At 38.5% G+C, this 20528-nt stretch overlaps 2 protein-coding genes across 5 annotated transcripts in view; one reads left to right on the top strand and one right to left on the bottom strand.

The window, feature by feature from the left end:
* Window positions 1-8928, bottom strand: part of fbxo16 (F-box protein 16) — a 52732-nt gene extending 43804 nt beyond the window's left edge. The window contains exons 1-3 of the mRNA XM_073056691.1: window positions 8805-8928; window positions 4782-4937; window positions 2959-2994 (exon numbers count right to left, since the gene is read on the bottom strand). Of these exons, the coding sequence (XP_072912792.1) occupies window positions 2959-2994; window positions 4782-4877 (132 nt within the window). The 5' untranslated portion in view covers window positions 4878-4937; window positions 8805-8928. The remainder of the gene's footprint in view (window positions 1-2958; window positions 2995-4781; window positions 4938-8804) is intronic.
* Window positions 8929-8976: 48 nt separating this feature from the next.
* Window positions 8977-20528, top strand: part of LOC140733404 (frizzled-3) — a 90932-nt gene continuing 79380 nt past the window's right edge. Inside the window, exons 1-3 of one of the 4 annotated variants that reach the window (XM_073056688.1) lie at window positions 8977-9097; window positions 14835-14898; window positions 16823-17043. In XM_073056688.1, the coding sequence (XP_072912789.1) occupies window positions 16849-17043 (195 nt within the window). In that variant the 5' untranslated portion in view covers window positions 8977-9097; window positions 14835-14898; window positions 16823-16848. Of the gene's footprint in view, window positions 9098-11159; window positions 11178-14834; window positions 14899-16499; window positions 17044-20528 lie in introns of those variants that run through there. The other 3 variants (XM_073056686.1, XM_073056687.1, XM_073056685.1) reach the window with 3 other exon arrangements.

The following is a 20528-nucleotide window of genomic DNA, read 5'->3' as shown; positions in this document are numbered from 1 at the left end:
ATAAAGGCAAGCATGTCATATACCTTCTTAACCACCCTATCCACCTGTCTTTAAGGGATTTGCCCTTTACGGTGTACTGTCTTTTTACATTTGACCTGCCAAGTTGCAAAACTTCACAGTTGACCGGGTTAACTTCCATTTGCCATTTTTCCGCCCATATCTGCAAATGATCTATATTCCACTATATTCTTTTCATGATATGAAGATTGGTGGTGTTGTGGGTAGCAAAGAAGAATGGCAAACTTACTAACCCACCCGTCTACCTTTTCATCCAGTAATTTATATACACCAGAAACAGCAGAGGTTCCAGTACAGATCCCAGTGGAATACCATTCAAGTTCAAGTTTAATTGTCATTCAATCATACATGAATACCCAAGAACACAGCCGAACAAAACAGCATTACTCCCGGGCTAAGATGTAAAACACAATACCTGCAGTCTTACACAGCACAAGGCACATGTAAGAGATCAGTAAAAATACAATCATGAAAAAAAATATAGTCCAAGACTCTGAGTCCACAAATGCTGTAGCAGACTGCAGCCAAACACAATATGGCTTGTACTCTGCTGAGCAAACACTGAAGAGCAGTACCAACTCCAGATTGGACTCCGTGCCACACTGCCCCCCCCCCACCCCCCGGCACTCTGGTAGAGCATACGGACTCTCCTGGGCAACAGTAAATAGGTGAAATCATGGCTTGAGGCCTTGTCCTCACTATGACCGAGGTCATGCTGCTCCCCTGCTGTCTGCCAATAAACTTGTGAATTGGACTTGCAGCATTCCACATTAACAATCTCCAGCAGGGTCTTGCGATCACAAGAAAAGTGACTAAGACGATAACTCGCTGTGTGACCACCTTTACGCACCGACTCCCACAAGCCACACCAAGTCCAGCTCCTTCAGTTTCTCTGCCTGTTAGAAATTCACTGATGGGTAGACCTGCAGAATTTTAAGATCTTAATGTCCAGTAGTGTCTTGCTATTGTGAAAAATGTTTTAAAAAGACAATAACACCTTGGCTGACTCTGTAGAAGCTGTTGTGACTGAGTGTGCTGTCATTTTACCGGAACCTAGAATAAGTTCTTTCAACCACTACCCTGAGCCTTCTGTGGACAAACCAGTCCTAAATCACCATGGATCCCATACATCTTAATCTTCTGGATGAGCCTTCTGTTTGGGATCTGATCAAACGCCTTACTAAAATCCATATTGACAACATCCACACTTCTACTTTCATCATTCACCCTCATCACCTCATCAAAAAACTCAATCAAGTTAGTAATGCACAACTTGCCCCACACAAAGCCATACTGGTTATTCCTAATTAGGCCATTGTTTTCCAAATACATTTCCAAATGCTTACTGCGAAAGACATAACCCTGGCAAAAGCTGCCCATGACGTCCTAATGACATCAAATCATGTGCATCTCCTTAGACTATGATATTCCCAAAGTACCTCCCTTTCCTGATTCAGTTATTACCACTTGATCCAATGCAGGTATTCATGTTCCACATTTTCTGTAATCCCCATCTCTTATGCCCTAAAGTATATTCTATCCCCTACAAGCAAGAAGCAGTACAGCACGCTGAAGGAACTCAGCAGGTTGGGCAGCATCTGTGGAAACAAGCAGTCAACGTTTTGGGCCGAGACCCTTCATCAGGACTGAAGAGGGAGGGGGCAGTGGCCCTATAAAGAAGATGGGGGGAGGGTGGGAAGGAGAAGGCTGGTAGGTGCCAGGTGAAAAACCAATAAGAGGAAAGATCAAGGGGAGGGGGAGGGGAAGCAGGGAGGGAATAGGCAGGAAAGGCAAAGAAGGAATGTAAGGGGAAAGCAGTATGGGTAGTAGAAGAAGGCAGAATCACGAGAGAGGTGATAGGCAGCTGGAAGAGGGAGAGGGAGGGAATTACCGGAAGTTGGAGAATTCAATGTTCATGCCAAGGGGCTGGAGACTACCCAGACGGTATATGAGGTGGTGCTCCTCCAACCTGAGTTTGGCCTCATCATGGCAGCAGAGGAGGCCATATATGGACATATCCAAAAGGGAATGTGAAGCAGAGTTGAAGTGGGTGGCAACCGGGAGATCCTGTCTGTTGTGGCAGACGGAGTGGAGGTGCTTGACGAAGTGGTCCCCCAATCTGCGTCAGGTCTCGCTGATGTACAGGAAGCTGCACCGGGAGCACCGGATGCAATAGATTACCCCAACGGACTCACAAGTTAAGTGTTGCCTCACCTGGAAGGAATGTTTGGGGCCCTGAATGGTGGTAAGAGAGGAGGTGTAGGGACAGGTGTAGCACTTACGTTTGCAGGGATAGGTGCCAGGTGGGAGATCTGTAGGGAGGGACATGTGGACCAAGCATTCGTGGAGGGAACGATCCCTGTGAAAAGCAGAGGGTAGAGAGGGAAAGATGTGCTTAGTGGTGGGGTCCTGTTGAAGGTGGCAGAAGTTGCTGAGTTCCTCCAGTGTGTTGTACGTGTTGCTTTGACCACAGCATCTGCAGTGTACTTTGTGTTGAGTAATATACTGTAAATTGCTGCTCCTGTCTAACTTCTTTGTCCTTCTCCAAGAACAGAATCAGAAGATGCAATGATCTCCAAGGAAGTGATGCAATGGCAGGAGTTGTAATGAATTGTGTTTCCAATCAGTTACAGTAAAACTCCAATAATTCAAATGCTCAGACTTTGGTATTTCTCGACTAGCAAATTTTCCAGGGTGTCGAATGTTGCTCATGGGGTTTGGTGAGTTTATAAGGAAAGCTGTAAACATGGCCTTGATTAATTTAAAGAGAATGTGAGAAATTGGGCCCCAGCGAATTTAAAAGGAACTTGTGAATGGGGCCCTGGTGAGTTTTTAAAGGAGGGCTGGAAACGGGGGCCTAGTTAGTTTAAAGAGAGCGTGGGAAACGTGGTCTCGATAAAGTTTTTAAGTATCTACAAAACATATGCATGGCCCTCTTACCCATTTCCCAAGTAATTCTCCTCTTTCTTCAAAGACCTGATGTGGGGCGTGGTGGGGGGGAGAATAAAAAAAGTCATTAAACAATCTCTTCATAATATGAAAAATATCTACAGCAGAGCCTCTAAAAGTCTCCAAGATTTTGTCTATAACCACATCATATAATATAAATATATCACACCGAAGAAGTCAAGAGCCGTTCCTTTTAACTATAAAAATCTTCATGTATAACAGACAGCAATAATCAATGGTTGTGCATAGAAAGAATTCATTTTCAGAAGGTAGGCTATAATAACAATGAATCTGTTTTAATTTAAATACTTGATAGTGTAACACCTGTGTAGCACCAGTCTTATCGTGAGTGACTCGTCGCCACACTTTTTAGAGAAAATCAAATTACACTAGATGCTAATAGGCCATCAGAAGAATCCAGGTATCAGAAGGAGGCAGTGAATAGAAACCACACACATCTGGAAATAAGGTTTTGTTTATAAGAAAAAAAAACAATACGTACAAAATATTCACATGAGCAAGAATAATTCAAAATTCAAACATTCTGTTTTGGTTCCAAATCTTAAGATAGCAACAAAAGCCAAATTCCTGTTTAGTTAGAATCAGTGATATTCATTAGAATAACCTTTCTTACTCCAATTTCTCTAACTAGTTAGATCAGTGTTATTTCCTATTTAAAAATTTACAGAAAAACTTTCCTTTTTACTATCCCTAGTTAGTTAGAAAACCAAATATAATTCCTATTCTCAAGTATTATATTTAACTTCAGTTTCAGTTCCGGGCAGTATATCTACAAGTTTAAATTCAAATTCAAAAATTATACATGCACAGTTTAACACCTTTCAAGACAATTCTCCAACATCACAACTTCTAAATAAAGTAAATCTCATTCAGTAACTTATCAAAGTCTTTGCAAAAATAATCAGTTCTTGCAAAAAATCAAATTCAGATTCCTCAAATAAAAATAAATCCTCTGTGTCATTACACATTTCGTTCCTGTGCTGGTTCTTCATCTTGGGTGGCTCGCCATTGTGTATCTTGGTTCATTGGAATGAAATAGTTGACCATCCACGGAAAGTCAATTCACAAACTTGTACAAAACTTGACCAAATGCCTTGGTATGATTTTGCAGAACTAATTCCCAACTACACAGTAGGGATTTTGGACACTGGTCTCTGCTGATATTGTCTCATTATAGCTACATGTTATAGCTGTGGCTTCAATAAATCTTTTATCGCTATTGTCTCTCCTCCAGGGGATTCACCCTGAGGGTTTCAAGTTAGTAGGATAGAGATACTCACTACTAATTACACTCTTAACTGTTGCATGTCTTCAGCTTCTAATCATTGCCACATTTCTCTCTGTCTGTCCTGTGTCCAATCACGCCCCTCCCTTGCATAGCATTTTTCTCAAAATCCCTTTTTTTAAAAAACAGTAACCTTGATTTCATCCCTCTGCAGGTAGAACTTTCTAACATTACATCTTTGGGTTTAATTAAACTGAGTCACAATAGAATCATGTGTTTTTGGTAATTGAGTCAACTAGAAATGTGCCAGAGTTCACACTAGGACATATCAGCAAGACAAGCAAGACTGCATTGATGTAACAGCTATATGGTAATCTTACTTCATCTGACATAATTTAATAAAGTTTGTTGATCATAAAAATCTATCATGTGTTAATGCTGGGCACGATAATCCACTTTACAAAACACACTCAACAGAATGCAATCCAAATTCTACTTAGGCAATAGCTGTATAACATGAATTATTTAACAGTATACCCTTTGGTAATTTGAAATCTCACCCACTTGCCTTGTCATTGGTAGGCTGATGATTCAGGGGTGTCCACGTGCTCATCTTAGTCTGCATTTTAGGCCCATTCATAACCTTGAATGGCGCAAATGTCATTTTGAAATGTTTAAATTCTGTTTTTCCTTCCTGTATTAAATCATTCCATTCAAATTGGAACTGAAAGATAGAATGTCATTACATAAATTATGAGGCAGCCAGCAATTAGAACCACAACCAAGGAAGTTTTTCATGTTCAAACTTAAAGAGAGCTGTTCGGAAAATGAAGGACTTACAAAAAATTAATGTCTGGGAGTGATCATTTGAATTACAACCGCATTTCATATTTTTGCTAAGTGGTATAGAGAGTTTTGAGGGAAACTTCTCTGTACCAGCTTTGATGAACATAAATTGAATTCCCAACATTTCTGGATCTTTGACTACTCTAGAGGAAGAGATAGAGATGTAAAGTATAAAAGAGAGAAAAGTTTCAATTTATTAAGTACAGTTCAGCTATTAAAAATAATCCCTTATACCAAAAGAAAATGATGGCAGGTGAGGAGACGGATCCTGAGGGGAGATATTCCTGTGAACTTGTTTAAATTTATTCTCATTCACCATTATTAAAATAGGATATGTTCTATTTGTGGAAGTATGCTGTACACAAAACAATTGTTGCAGTAACAAATCCCAAAATGTGCTTAAATGACAATAAAGTAACTTGGGAACACAAGGGATTCTAAAGATGCTGAAAATCCAGAGCAGCACACACAAATGTTGGAGGAACTCAGCAGGTCAGGCAGCACCTACAGAAATGAATAAAAATGGACGTTTCAGGCTAAAACCCTTCTTCAGGACTATAATTTGGGATGTTCTAAGGTCATAAAGACACTAAAAGCCTTTTTTTTCTTGCTATCTAAGCTGAAATTTGAATTGTCAGTGAAGTCTGGAACAAGAAGGCTGCTGACATCACTGGATGGAACCATGTTCTGCAGAAAACCTTAAATGCCTTCAAAAGTTATACAATAACTATTTTATATCCATACGTATGAAAACTTTCTCAGTTCTATTGAATTTCTAGTATTTCTATAGGTAATTGGAAGATTGCAGATCTTACTGCCATGAAATAAAGTTAAGCTGAAGAGCGAATATTGATTTAAAATGAAACTGGATACACATGAGAGATGGGAACAGAAGATTATTCTAATAGGGTTAAATCTAAAAGCATTGAGGGTGAATTTCATGGAGCATGGGAACTGGTAGATCAAATGAGACAAATGTGTTGTTTCTCCACTAAAATCAAAGATGAAGGATCTAATCAAGGTAATGTGCCTATTAGCCTGATTTCTACACCAAATGAATGATAGAACTCAGGTAAATGATACAGGTTTCAGAAGGGTATGATCATACCTGACAAGTATCATGAGCAGTCTTGTTACAAACCAGGAAGCCATAGCCTGCCTTTTACTACGCACATCTGCAGCATTGAATTGGAAAATGTGTCCAATTCTTAAATAACACTCAAAATACCAAAAGTGAAATCTTCTACATCCCAGCTCAATTAAACTTTTATAAGGCAAACACGAGGAAATCTGCAGATGCTGGAAATACAAGCAACATACACAAAATGCTGGTGGAACGCAGCAGGCCAGGCAGCATCTATAGGGAGAAGCGCTGTCGACATTTCAGGCCAAGACCCTTCGTCAGGACTAACTGAAAGGAAAGATAGTAAGAGATAGTAAGAGATTTTATAACTTTTATAAGGCTTTTGATAGTGTTCTGCTTCAAATTCTATTTTTGATAGAAGATTGGGAAGAATAAGACCTGGAATGTAAGTACTATGTTGAGTGAATACAGATTCAGCAACACATTGGCCCTTTAATTTGATTTTCTATTACATTTTTTGGTCTATGTATTTTACTTAACGATTTTCTCAGCAATTCTGGCAACTTAATATTGGCTTTATCAAGTTATTACCTTCTGTTGATTCTGAGCTGGAGTCACTGCGAGTGGGTTACCTGCTTACCCAGAAGCGACAGTGCTACCAATAAACTAGGCTGACATCCCTAATTGTAAAGACTCTAATGGGTCAGATATGCATCATCTTCAAATTTGCCATTTGGTTCTTTATATTGATATAAGTTTCCAAAGAGATATCCAGTTAGCTGTTCTTTTCTGGTTTCCTCACATATCTTTGCATATTTTCTCCTTGATTTATTCTACTCCCTTTGAACACTGCTGGTTTGTATCTGTATCTATAGCACTATCTTCCAAATGCTAATAGCTCATTTTATAACAAAATCCTTATTGTCTCCAATCAGTCACTTTATCTAAACCTTTAGATATCTCTATCTAGTGTTCTCAGCCTTCTTTAAGGGAAACCATGTTATTTTCTCTAGTCTCTCACCCTAACTGCAATCCCTTATTCCTGGACAGTCTGCAGTACCTTGTCCTTCCCAGAGTGTTGTCTGAATTGAATGTGATACTTCAGTTTTATGCACAGCTCCGCTATCTCCATTTCTATAAGCCTTGTTTGCTTTGTTGATCTGTTCCCACTTTCAAAGATTAGTGCACAGCATCCTAGATTTTTAATACTTCTTGCACTTTCTTTTGAATTAATTAGCATTTAATATTAATCCTCATTTATACCAAACTTATTATTTAACATTTGTGTTAATTTCATTTGCAATATCAATATAATTTCCAAATCTATTACTATTTTTCTTATCATCTGCAAATTTCAGCTTAGAGGTTCTCAACAGCAGACAGGGTTGCATTAACTGCCAATCCATAAACCTTTTTTCACTTGTTGCACGGTTATGCTGATACAGGGACAAAAGACAAAGAACAAACCTCGAGGAAGTATGCTTAATTTGATAAGGCAGGATAAAGGCTGGGTAGGGAGATGCCATGCAAAAGCAGCTACTTAGTTAAACAACACACACAAAATGCTGGTGGAACGTAGCAGGCCAGGCAGCACCTATAGGAAGAAACACTGTCCTGACGAAGGGTCTTGGCCCGAAACGTCGACAGTGTTTCTTCCTATAGATGCTGCCTGGCCTGCTGCGTTCCACCAGCATTTTGTGTGTGTTGCTTGAATTTCCAGCATCTGCAGACTTCCTCATGTTTACTTAGTTAAACATCCTCAGAAGACTGATCTTGTGCCTAAATACTTAAGTACATGTTTCAGGGAAGATATGTCAAGTAAGAAAGGGTTGGTACCCGTCTCCTCACAAGAGAGGGCAGATGGGCTGAACAGTTCAGTCTTTTCCCCCGGGTCGAAGAATCAAGAATCAATTAAGTTGAAAGGGGAGAGATTTAATAGGATCGTGAAGGGCAACTTGGTCAAAGTTCAAAGTAAATTTATTATCAAAGTACAGTACATGCTGTATATGTAAAGGCAGATTCATTTTCTTCCGCGTAATCACAGCAAATACAAAAAAACCCAGAACAGACTCAATGAAAGACCGCACCCAACAGGACAGACAACAACCGATATGCCCAAGACAACAAACTCCAAATACAAAAACAAAAATAACAATAATATATAAACAAACGATAAACAATAACATTATATAAAGAGTCCTTGAAAGAAAGTCCAACAGTTCAGCGAAGGGCGACTAAAGTTATTCCCTTTGGTTCAAGAGCCTGATGGCTGAAGGGTAATAATTATTCCTGAACCTGGTGGAGTGGGTGCTGTGGCTCCCGTACCTTCTTCCTGATGGCGGCACCGTAAAGAGAGCATGGGCTGGAAGGTGGAGGTTCTTCACGCTGGATGCTGCTTTTTAGTGACAGCGCTCATAATACCAATTTTTGGACTGAGCTGCCAGAGGAAGAGGCTAAGGCAGATACATTAACGACACGAAAAAGTACTTGGACAGGTACATGAATAGGAAAGGATTTTTGGGTCAAACACAGGCAAATGAGACTGAGTCAGACACGCATCAAGGACCGGTCAGACCGAATGACTTGCTTCCACGCTCCCTGACTCTATCACCCTGTGGATGCGGTTGCCAGGGCACAAAGATGCGACTGCCACTTTCTCACCTCCTCCCTGTCCGACAACAACCGATGCCATCGCTGTCTCCGGAGTCAGCCTCGCTCGGTTTCCACGGTAACAGCCTCCGCCAGCGCCCCTACGTAGCGGACCAATAGGGTCTCCGGCATACTGTCACGGGATCAGAGGTGCTAGAACACGTTTCCCGGGTGACGAGTATTGTTGCTTACCATTCGCCGTGTTCTTGCAGCCAATCAGGCCTCGTATGGGAGGTGTAGTGCTCGGGTCAGTCGAGCGGTTGGTGAGTGGCCGGGGATGGAAGGTGATCGGTGTTGTGTGAACGGTGAGCGGGGTGGCGAACCAATCGTGGCGGTAGTGGTCCAGGTGGAAACGACTCGGTAGCACGGAGTAGTGCAGCTTGGGTCTAACTGGGGGAAGGGCGATTAGGCGAATGATTGCTGGAGAGAGTGGTGGGGCAGCAGGTGGGTGATATGTTTGGGGGGGGGGGGGTGCGGGGTTGAAAGAGATGCAGCGGGAAGGGGATTGGGGTTAGAAGCCCAAGGTTTGACGTCTTTGAGCTTGATATGAAATGTCTGGGGCTGCCTACACCAATATCGGTTAATAAAGTCAATTTGAGTTTATTCTACCGCTTTACTTAATTGATGACAATGGTGTAGGCGGTGCTTAATTCGGAGTTTAGGATCATTCGTGAAGTGTGATCCTTCCCTCCCTAACGCGTTCCCTCCCCCTATTCCCCAAAGGAAAATTATTGGTATTGTGTTTTTTATTTTGTAGGGTGATTTGTTTTCCTATCTATTCCCCTTTCTCAAAAATCATGTATATTTCAGTTATTTTTCTTTTAAAGTCCCAGAAATGATGGGTGTTACACCTCTAGCTTGTTTTATCTCTTCAGACATTTCAATTTTCTTGTGCACTGCTTGAGGGAGAAGCGAAGGTAATATAAACATGAATAAAAACAAGTTCGGAATCAGCACTGTCCGGGAAGTAAAGCAGTTTTAGAAATATAAATACAATGTTTTGCCCATTAGACAAAAAGTGATAGGCCCGATTTAATCTCGTGCTGAGGCCGATCTGCCTTTTTGAGGAATTAATTTTTGCTAAGTGTAAAGTTTTTTGTCATTTTAAAGACTTAAAAAGACACTTTCCCAGTTATAAAGGGGATAAAATGCAAGGATATTCTCTGACTAGTGTCACAAAGGTAGGTGTAGGATCATGGGTGTAACGTAAGAATGTTTTTGAAGTGCAAAATCTCTACAAAGTGCCCATATTTGAAAGCAAAAACATTGGTAAAGGTGCATAGAATATTTACATTTTATTATATTAAGATGAATTATACTTAAAATGCAAACTTCAGAAGAGAAGTTAGGGGAAAATATTTATCAGAGAGCGTAAACCTTTTGATTAAAACTATTCCTGTGACTTTAGAGGTGTGTAATGGCACACCACTTGTGCTGGAAAACTAATTGTGCAAATTTTCTCAGATTTTTCTAAGTTTTATTTTTTTAAAATTGACCTGAGTGTCATAGCAAAGATGTGAATAACATTTTAAAATTTCAATTTGATTTAATGCAATAATGAAAGATCAAGAATATGCATTCCCGTGAGCTCAATTTCTCATAATGTTTTAAATTTAAAATTAATAATTCAAGTTGTGCATTTGCAGAAGAATATGCTGAGTTCCCACCACCTTGCATAGCAAAACACACTCTGACCACAGTTCTGACAGATCACTTACCTTGAAATTGTCTTTTTCTTTATCTCTGTGAGCTAATAGGAAAATCATAACAGAATAATTAGTCTATGAATGTTGGGTACCAGTTTTTTTCTTTATTTCTCTTGCCTATGGCAGAGCTGAGCAAGGAGCAATCTTGAGATCACAATTGACTGCCAGTTTACAAAATGTAGGATTAATCATTCTTTTCTATAATTGCTGGCCGTTCAATGTTGATATAACAAATCTTGGTTATAGAGGTGGGAAAATGAATTATTTTACCTTTAGATGCCTATTGGACTTGTCTGACATAAGAACAAAACATATCAAGTCATAGGATAAAACTCCAAACAATTTATTTTTATTTAGAGATACAGCATGGATTAGGTCCTTCGAGCTTCATCACCCAGCAAACCCCAATTTAACCCTAACCTAATCATGGGACAATTTACAATGACCAATTAACCTACTCAGTATGTCTTCAGACTGTGGGAGGAAACCAGAGAACCCGGAGTAAACCCACGCGTTCCATGGGGAGGATGTACAGAGACTCCTTAGAGAAGCGCCAGGATTGAACTCCAAGCTCTGACACCCTGAGCTGTCATAGTGTTGTGCTAACTGTTATGCTACTGTGGCGTCACATGCAATATTGAGCTCTGATTCCTAGTAGATATGAAGTTCACTAATAATGGTAAGTTTTTATTACTATTTCAACAAATATTTGGGGATCTGAGCTAGATTGCCAATTAATGCTGATTTATAGTCAGTTTTTCCTTACAAGTTTCATCCCCACAATGAAGCCTGATTTAAGGCACTTAACATTTTCTCCACCCTGTAGTTTGAACTCATTTTAAGTCTGAGAGCTATAACTGAAACTTGAGAATACTACTCAAATTCCTTACAAAATACATTTGGATATTTATTCTTTTTGTCATTGGTTTGCTGTCTTTTGTCAGTGGTATGTCTTAGTGAAAGGTTAGTCTTCATCTGTAGTCTATTGTTATGGTATTAATAATCAAGAGGTAGTGAGCTAAATTTTTACCACGGCAAGTAGTGAAGCTGAAAAGAAACCTGATCAGGCCAGGTAAGGCGCTAGTGGTTTTTGTAGCCATTCTGATTTGTACGCAATTCCAGTACATCTATTTGGTTATCACTTCAGGCAACTTGTACAGCAACAATTTTAATCCATGGTGCATTTATGCTTCCCTGCAATAACAACTTTTTCAACTGTCCCCATTTAAGTATATCTCATTCCTTCAAATTCTCCTTTTCAAGAACTTGGTTATATCATTGCAAAGATATGATGAAGCTTGGTATCAGAATTATTGATATACAGAAATACACAAAAAATACAGGCTTAATTTTACTCATTTTACTTGAGCATTTTATTTTTAATAATAATTTTGTAGTTTTCGTATTGTACTGTACTGTTGCCATAAAACAACAAATTTCATGATGTGACTGACAGTAAGTCTGATTCTGAGTCCCTTATGGGAATAAGGCAGGAAAATGGGGTTAAAAGGGATTATTAATAAGCCATGATGGAATGTTAGAGCAGACTCATTGGACTGAATAGGCTAATTTTGCTCCGTCTAATGGTTTTATGAAGAAAATTGTGATCATAAAGCCAGAATCTATTATGGCTTTTTGTGAATAGCACAGCGTGATTACTTTTGAAGTTATCTATCTGTAACAACAGATGTTTAGAAAGGAATTGTTTACCTTATTTTATACTTTCTTTAGAATTGATAGCTTGTCACCAAACAAGCATTTTGGCATTGCCATGGTATTATTGCATTTAGCATGGCACTATCAGAGCTCAGGGCTTTGGAGTTCAGAGTTCAATTGCAGCGCCGGCTGTAAGAAGCCTGTGACCATGTGGCTTTCCTCTGAGTACTCATTTTCCTCCCACTGTTCAAAGGCATACTGGTTAGTAGGTTAATTGGTTATTGTAAATTGTCCTGTGATTAGACTAGGGTTAAATAGTTGGGTTGCTGGGTGGCATGACCTGGCCTGTTCTGCACTGTATCTCTAAATAAAATAAATTCCTAGTTCCTGTCCACAAAATAAGGATATGATTTGAATTATCTTAGTGTCTTTTTTTTTCTTTTAAGACATTTACAGTTGGGATTTAAAGTTCCTTAGCTTGGTCTGATATATGGAAATAAACACCTTCAGCGCAATACTTGGGTGGGGATGGGAAATCAGATATTAAAATTGGCATTCATTTGCTCCATTTAAAGCTATTGTGGTGCTGCTCACAGTTGTAAACATCAGACTCCTTCAACATGGAACTTTGTAGACTGGCAGTTGTTCCTTCACATCTGTCCATTAGGTTTAAACCCATTTTTAAAAAAAAAAACAAAGGTATCAAATAAATCTCCTTTGAAAAATGATGATCAGATAAATTATTTGATATGAGGCCCTGAGCAGAGGGCTGTGTACAATACAGCCTATTTTACGGGAATGAAGTCAACATTTGATATCCTGTTTATTAGCTTCAAGTTTAGGGAGCCAATGAACTTCACAGAAATAATTTTAGAATCATTTAGAATAATTTTATGGTTATGCCTGTAGATTGAGACAGAACAAACATTGGTAGCTTCAATGATAGCAGCAATAGGATCTCAGACACTCAGCAAGTATCCAGCTTGAAGCTATGCGCTCATTGTTGGTGTATTTTCTTCAAACAGAACTTCAAAACTGAACATGGGAAATTATAAATAATCATAAAGATTCAAATTTCCTTAATGTAATTTCTAGTACACAAGTGTAAGGAGGAATTAAATAATTGTTACTCTGGATCTGAGGCAACACAAAAAACCCAATAAAATAAAGAACTCAATAACAATCAAAAAACATAAATATGTAAGATAGCTTATACACAGAGTTTGAATATCAAACGTTTTACACAGGAATATGTACCGTAGATTCCGGACTACAGAGCGCACCTGATTAAAAGCCGCTGGCTCTAATTTTAGAAAGAAAATCAATTTTTTACTTGTACAGGCCACACCGGATTTTCGGCCGCAGGTGTCCCACGTTGTAATATGAGATATTTACACAGAAAGATATTACACGTGAGGATTTTTTAACTTTTAATTAAATCCATATGGTAACATAAACAAATACATATTGCAAATGCTTTTTTTCGAACTGTGCCTGTAACGCGGCTACTTTTAAATATACGTTGCGTATACTTTTTTACTGAACAACATTCCAATATCTCCTAACGACTGGTAAAAAATATATATACTGCAGCCTACCAGGAAAAGTTATTGATCGCCTTTAACTTAAAAGCAGCGTTTTGGCTCCGCCGCTCCCCCCCGCTGTCCCGTTTATCGCAAACCGGCATTTTTCCCACAAGACGCGGCGAAACCGGGTGTGACGTCATAGCATCCCACGATGTAGTACAGAAAACAAATATAGTTAAAACTCTTCTAACTTTAACTAGAAAATGAATTACTAAGCGAAAATATTATAAACTAAATAACTGCCATAAAGGCAGCACAATGCTTTTCTTCGAGTGTTTTCCATGTTGATGAGGGTGAGTACAAATGACTGATTTACAATAATTTAATTGTGAAAGTGCGCTTGATTTATCGTACAATTTCATTGGACCTCTGTGAACTACTCATCAATTTTATTGGTCTACTGTTACGAGGCAAAATGTTTTTGGCGGCATGAAAAAAAATCATGTATTAGCCGCACCGTATTAAAGGCCGCAGAGTTCAAAGCTGTTCAAAATGTGGGAAAAAAGTAGCGGCTTAAAATCCGGAATCTACGGTATTTAAATAACCAGCGGATTAAGTCTTAAATTAACTCTTTTATGCAGCAGTAGATGAAATTTCTTTGAAGTCCTTGCAATGTTTACACTGTATGCAGGGTATCTGACCATATCTTTGTCCCTATCACTCAAGTCAGTGCATCTTGCCTGACTCTGCAAAGTTCAAGTTACATTAATTGGAGTTGTAAAAATCCAATTTCATGGTCATTCCAAATACTTAATGGCAGCAAAATTATTGACACTCTAAAATAACTGCAATAATTTAAGAGCAGGGAAAAAATCCTAAATGCAGTACTGTGAAGAAAAAAAAGTGGATAATTATCTGCAAGATGCAACCAAAAGTTATTAGTTTAAAAGTTTCCACTTCTGACAAATAGCTTCAAGCAGCTGCTTTAACTGAAATGCTGTATTAGTTACTTGAAGTCTTGTCCAGTCTTCAATGTCATCTGATATAGCTGTTGGGAAGAGGGGTTAGTTAGATATTGACACCTCATGTATGCAAAATTGTGAATTCACAATTCTCATCCCAGAGATCTGCTTTAAATGCTGCTATTTTCACAGGAGTCAATATTGTCATGGAGGAACCAGAGTTGCCAGCTCTCAAGAAGATGTGGTACTTCAGGAGGTAAGATTTGTTTTTACCAAATTTTGAATATCTTGTGAGAAAGTGCATTAATTACAGAAAAAAGTGACTTGTGTACTAACTAGCACGTAAAGTTGGTTCATTTACAGAAATATGATTCCCTAAAGGTGTGCATGATGTTGTATCAAGGCTGGATTAATGGCATTTGATTTTCATTAAAAAGTGAAAATTTGGCACATGGTTCTGAACATACTATATTTTACCTTTGCCAATGCTACAAGACAATTTACAGGGTATTGTAAATATGTTCTATGCTGCCCATTGTTTATCAATTATATAGCATGATTATTTAATAAATAGACCCACAATATTATTGTGGCCTTAATTACTTTCAGGTCTTTACTGTGCCATCTGAAACCAAATCCTCCCTAGATACTAATGACAATCTTGGACCATCTCTGCTTTACCATATTGTTGGGTTTATATACGTTATTGATAAATTATTTGATATGAGGCCCTGATGAGGCGATGAATTGGCATACAGGAGGGAGAATGAAAACTTGGCTGAGTGGTGTCATAACAACAGCCTCTTTCTCAATGTTAGCAAGACCAAGGAACTGATTGTAGACTAAAGGACAGGGAAACCAGAGTCCCCATCAGAGGGTCAGTAATTTTAAATTCTTGGCTGACACTATCTCAGAGGACACGTCCTGGACCCATCCTATAATGCAATTGCAAAAAAAGCCCAGTAACACCTCTACTTTGTTAGGGGTCTACAGAGATTGGGCATTACATCAAAAAATCTTGTCAAACTTCTATAGAAAGTGTATTGACTGGCTGCATTAAGGCCTGATATGAGAATGCAGATGCCTTTGAATGGAAAGTCTTACAAAAAGTAGTGGATTCGACCCAGAACATCATGGGTAAAGCTCTCCTAACCATTAGACGCATCTACATGAAATGCTGTCAGAGGAAAACAACATCCATCATCAAAGATACTCACCACCCAGGACATGTTCTTTTCCTGCTGCTATGATCAGGTGGAAGGTACAAGTGCCTCAGGACTTGCACCACAAGGTTCAAGGACTGTTGTTACTCCTCAACCATCAGGCTCTTAAACAAAAGAGGGAACTACACTCATCTATTGAAATGTTCACTCAGCCAGTGATTTCACTTTCAGGACTCTTTATCTTGTTTTTTCATGTTCTCATTACTTATTGCTATTTATTTATATTTGCATTGTCTTCTTTGTTCTTGCTGTTAAATTGTTCCTGTTTATGGTTACCATTTTATAGATTTGCAGAGTATGCCTGCAGGGAAAATAATCTCAGGGTTGTATGTGGTGACGTGTATACTCTGATAATAAATTTTACTTTGAATTTTGGTATGACAGTAGACTTCAGAATGATTGGCACGTGGTTTTCTGCTCTGATTCCTAGTAAGTGATTCCTGTTGAAAATGTCTTGGATGGAGACAGGGTTTCCACGCTGGCTGCCCTGTTTTAAACTGAGTAATACTCAAATCTCATTGTATATCAAAAGGGTTGTTAACACATGTACTCTCATGTTAAGAGTTAACTTCTTGGGGGAAGAATGCTAATCATATGGCAATGATCACCTCTGGCTTATTTGTTTATTTTGCAGGTATTTCAAATGTCCTTAATTGGAGAAGCGAATCTTGTGGTGTGGAATGAGTACTGGTTGAGAATGTTTAATGCTCTGAAAGAGCTATATGGAGATTTTGCCTCGCTTCAAAAGTAAACCGTTGATTACTAATCTGGATTTTAATTGCCTACTGAAGAATTGTTTTTTGAGGAAGAAAAAGATGCTAATTATTGTACCAGACTAATTCTAGAAAACCAAGGCAGAAACAGAAATGGGAACAAATTTTGTTCAAGCTTGATTGAGCAAAGAAAAGAGTTTAGAAACCCAAAATTCAATTAGCAAACCTGTTTTTCCTCTACTAGCGTGCAAAGCATTGAACTGTGAAGAAATGGCTGTGACTATTACGGTGATGTTATTGACGCTGTATGCACTGTCTACACTCTTCAGACAAGCTGATGGCCACAGTATGTTTGCCTGTGAGCCCATTTCTCTCAGAATGTGTCGTGACCTGCCTTACAACATGACTTTTATGCCAAATCTTCTAAATCATTATGACCAACAGTCTGCAGCCCTGGCAATGGAGGTAAGATGACTTCTTGTTACTGCTTTTTTTTTGGTAATTTATTTTTTATTAAAGTTCATCATCAAACAAACATTTCCATGAGATGTATTTCAGATACTGTACATATGTATCATATTCATATTTGCCACAAATCTTCACATAATATTTATGTGAGGTATACACTTACAGAGAAGAGAGGAAAGAAAGAACAAGCAAAAGGAGAAAACTATGTACAAGTAGTGAGTGTTTTTTTTAACAACATATTCATTGATTTTTGAGAATAAAATCAGGCCTATGGGTTGTTATGTAATCAAACCATTTTTCCCAGTATGGATCAAATTGTTCCAACTTATGATTAACAGATGCTGTTATCTTCTCCATTTTGTAAATGTCCATTGTAATTTCCATCCATGCATTTAAGGTTGGGCTCTCCTGTGATAACCATTTCCTGGTAAGAGTCTTTTTACCAGCCACCAGCAGTATATTCATTAAATATTTAAAAAGCAAACATGAGGAAATCTGCAGATGCTGGAAATTCAAGCAACACACACAAAATGCTGGTGGAACACAGCAGGCCAGGCAGCATCTATAAGGAGAAGCACTGTCAACGTTTCGGGCTGAGACCCTTCCTCAGGAGTCCTTATAGATGCTGCCTGGCCTGCTGTGTTCCACCAGCATTTTGTGTGTGTTCATTAAATATTTATCTCTTTTCAACCATTCTTGAGGCATATACCCAAAATAATGGTCTTACTTTCTAAGGTATTTCACATTTAAAGATGTCTTGGAGGGTATTGTGTATCCCACTCCAATAGTCTTTGATAACGGAGCGATCCCAGAAAATATGATAATGGTTTGCATTTTGATTTCCACAATTTCTCCAGCAAACAGGGAGGTTACTATAATAATGGGATTTCTGAGAGGGTGTAATAAAATATCTTATCAACTTTTTCCATCCAAATTCCTTCCATTTATGTGAACTGGTACACTTCCATTGATACCTCTGTATTATTGTCCATTCTTCCTCGGATATAGTTATCCCTCCTTCCTTCTCCCATTTTGTTTTAAATGTATGAAGTTGATTGTGTTTTAAGATTTGACAAACCCATATACACGCTTGAAATGATTCTACCACCGTTATCTGAATTATATGCTTTTCTAAGTAGCTCTATCAAGCATGTCCTTGCCTTGGTTACATTTTTTTAACCCTCCTATTAGCATACTGTGGCATCTGTAAATACCAATAAAAGTCTCATTTTTCTAATAAGTGTTTCTCTTTAAGCATTTCAAAACTGAACAGTGTTCCTCCTTTCATTATATTGCGAAGAACTGTTATTCCTTTAGTTGTCCAGTCCTTAAATCTAGCATCCAGATTATTCGGCGTAAAATCCAAGTCATATGCACACCGTTTAAGAATTGCAATATCTCCCTCTAGTTTATATTCTTTTATAATAGCTTTCCGTATTTTAAGAGTCCATTTCACCCATGGGTTATCAATAGTATTTATGTAACTTTATAGGTTGTTATCAGCCAAAATTGCCTGTATGGAATGAAAAGTATCTTCTCTTCATTATTTTTCCATTGAGCATCATATGATGGGTTGCACCAGCATATCACAACTCTCAACTGTGCTGCAAAATAATAATCTCTAGGAGAGGGTAGGCTTCCCCCTCCCCCCCCCCCCCCCCCACTTTTCCTTGGCTAACTGCAAAGTTTTGAGACGAACTCTAGGCCTTTTACCTTGCCAAATATATCTTGAATAACATTTTGTTCCATTCATTGAATTGATTTTGGTTAATCTCTATTGGTAGGGTCTGAAAGAGATATAATAGTCTGGGCAATATATTCATTTTAATTGATTCAATCCTTGAACTGAGACTAAAAAAAGGAATTAGGTTCCATCTTGTTATATCTTCCTTAATTTTTTTATATATAGGCGGATAATTGCATTGTGATGATTTTGCCAAATCTTTTGGCATAATGATGCCCAAATATTTGAAAGGCTCTGTTTGCCATGCCCAGGGGTATCTACTTTCAGTTTCTTTTCCAATATTTTTATTAGTTTCTACATGAAGAATACAGAGTACAAGAAAGTGTATATAAAAGTTCAAATAAGACTTTTAAAAAAACTACCAATTACCGTAGATTCCGGACTACAGAGCGCACCTGATTTTAAGCCGCTGGCACTAATTTTAGAAATAAAATCATTTTTTTAAATGTAAAGGCCGCACCGGATTTTAGGCCGCACCGGATTTTCGGCCGCAGGTGTCCCACGTTGTAATATGAGATATTTACACAGAAAGATATTACACGTGAGGATTTTTTTAACTTTTAATTAAATCCATATGGTAACAAAAACAAATACATATTGCAAATGCTTTTTTTCGAACCGTGCCCGTACGCGGCTACTTTTAAATATACGTTGCGTATACTTCTTTACTGAACAACATTCCAATATCTCCTAACGACTGGTAAAAAATATATATACTGCAGCCTACCAGGAAAAGTTATTGATACCTTTAACTTAAAAGCAGATTTCGCTCGGATCCAAAGCCGCTCGCGGAATCCGCTCCCCCCCTCCTTTCCGTTTCATCGCAAACGGCATTTAAAAGCAGATTTCGCTCGGATCCAAAGCCGCTCGCGGAATCCGCTCCCCCCTCCTTTCCGTTTCATCGCAAACGGCATTAAAAAGCAGATTTCGCTCGGATCCAAAGCCGCTCGCGGAATCCGCTCCCCCCTCCGTCCTGTTTCATCGCAAACGGCATTTTCCCACAAGACGCCGCGAAACCGGGTGTGACGTCATAGCATCCCGCGATGTAGTACAGAAAACAAATATAGTTTAAACTAAGTAGGGTAGGTAGCACAATGCTTCGAGTGTTTTCCATGTTGATGAGGGTGAGTACAAATGACTGATTTACAATAATTTAATTGTGAAAGTGCGCTTGATTTATCGTACAATTTCATTGGACCTCTGTGAACTACTCATCAATTTTATTGGTCTACTGTTACGAGGCAAAATGTTTACGAGGCGGCATGAAAAAAACCTTGCATTAGCCGCTTTGGATTATTGGCCGCAAAGTTCAAAGCTGTTCAAAATGTGGGAAAAAAGTAGCGGCTTAAAATCCGGAATCTACGGTACGTTATATCTGTTCATAATAACAATCTCATTACCCCGCATTCATGTAAGTTAATCAATAATTATATTGAAATATACTAATTTATTACAAAAAAAAGAATCTAACCACTACCAAGACCAAAGCTGTTTATGAAGGAGAAAAGAAGGTAAAATACCTTCTCATTTAGTAAAAATTAATAATAGCCAACATCTGAGTTTAAACAACAAATTGAAGGTTTTGAAAATAATTCAGGAAAGGTCCCCACAGTGTTCGAAAATCTTGACGAGATTCAGAAATTGAACAATGAATCTCTAAGTCTAAACATGACATAAAGTCGCATAACCATTGAGCATGAGCAGGAGGAAAAACATCTTTCCATTTAAACAAAAGCGC

This window comes from Hemitrygon akajei, chromosome 9 (assembly GCF_048418815.1).
Source record: "Hemitrygon akajei chromosome 9, sHemAka1.3, whole genome shotgun sequence".
Lineage (NCBI taxonomy): Eukaryota > Metazoa > Chordata > Chondrichthyes > Myliobatiformes > Dasyatidae > Hemitrygon > Hemitrygon akajei.
This window is presented reverse-complemented; position numbering and strand designations above follow the sequence as displayed.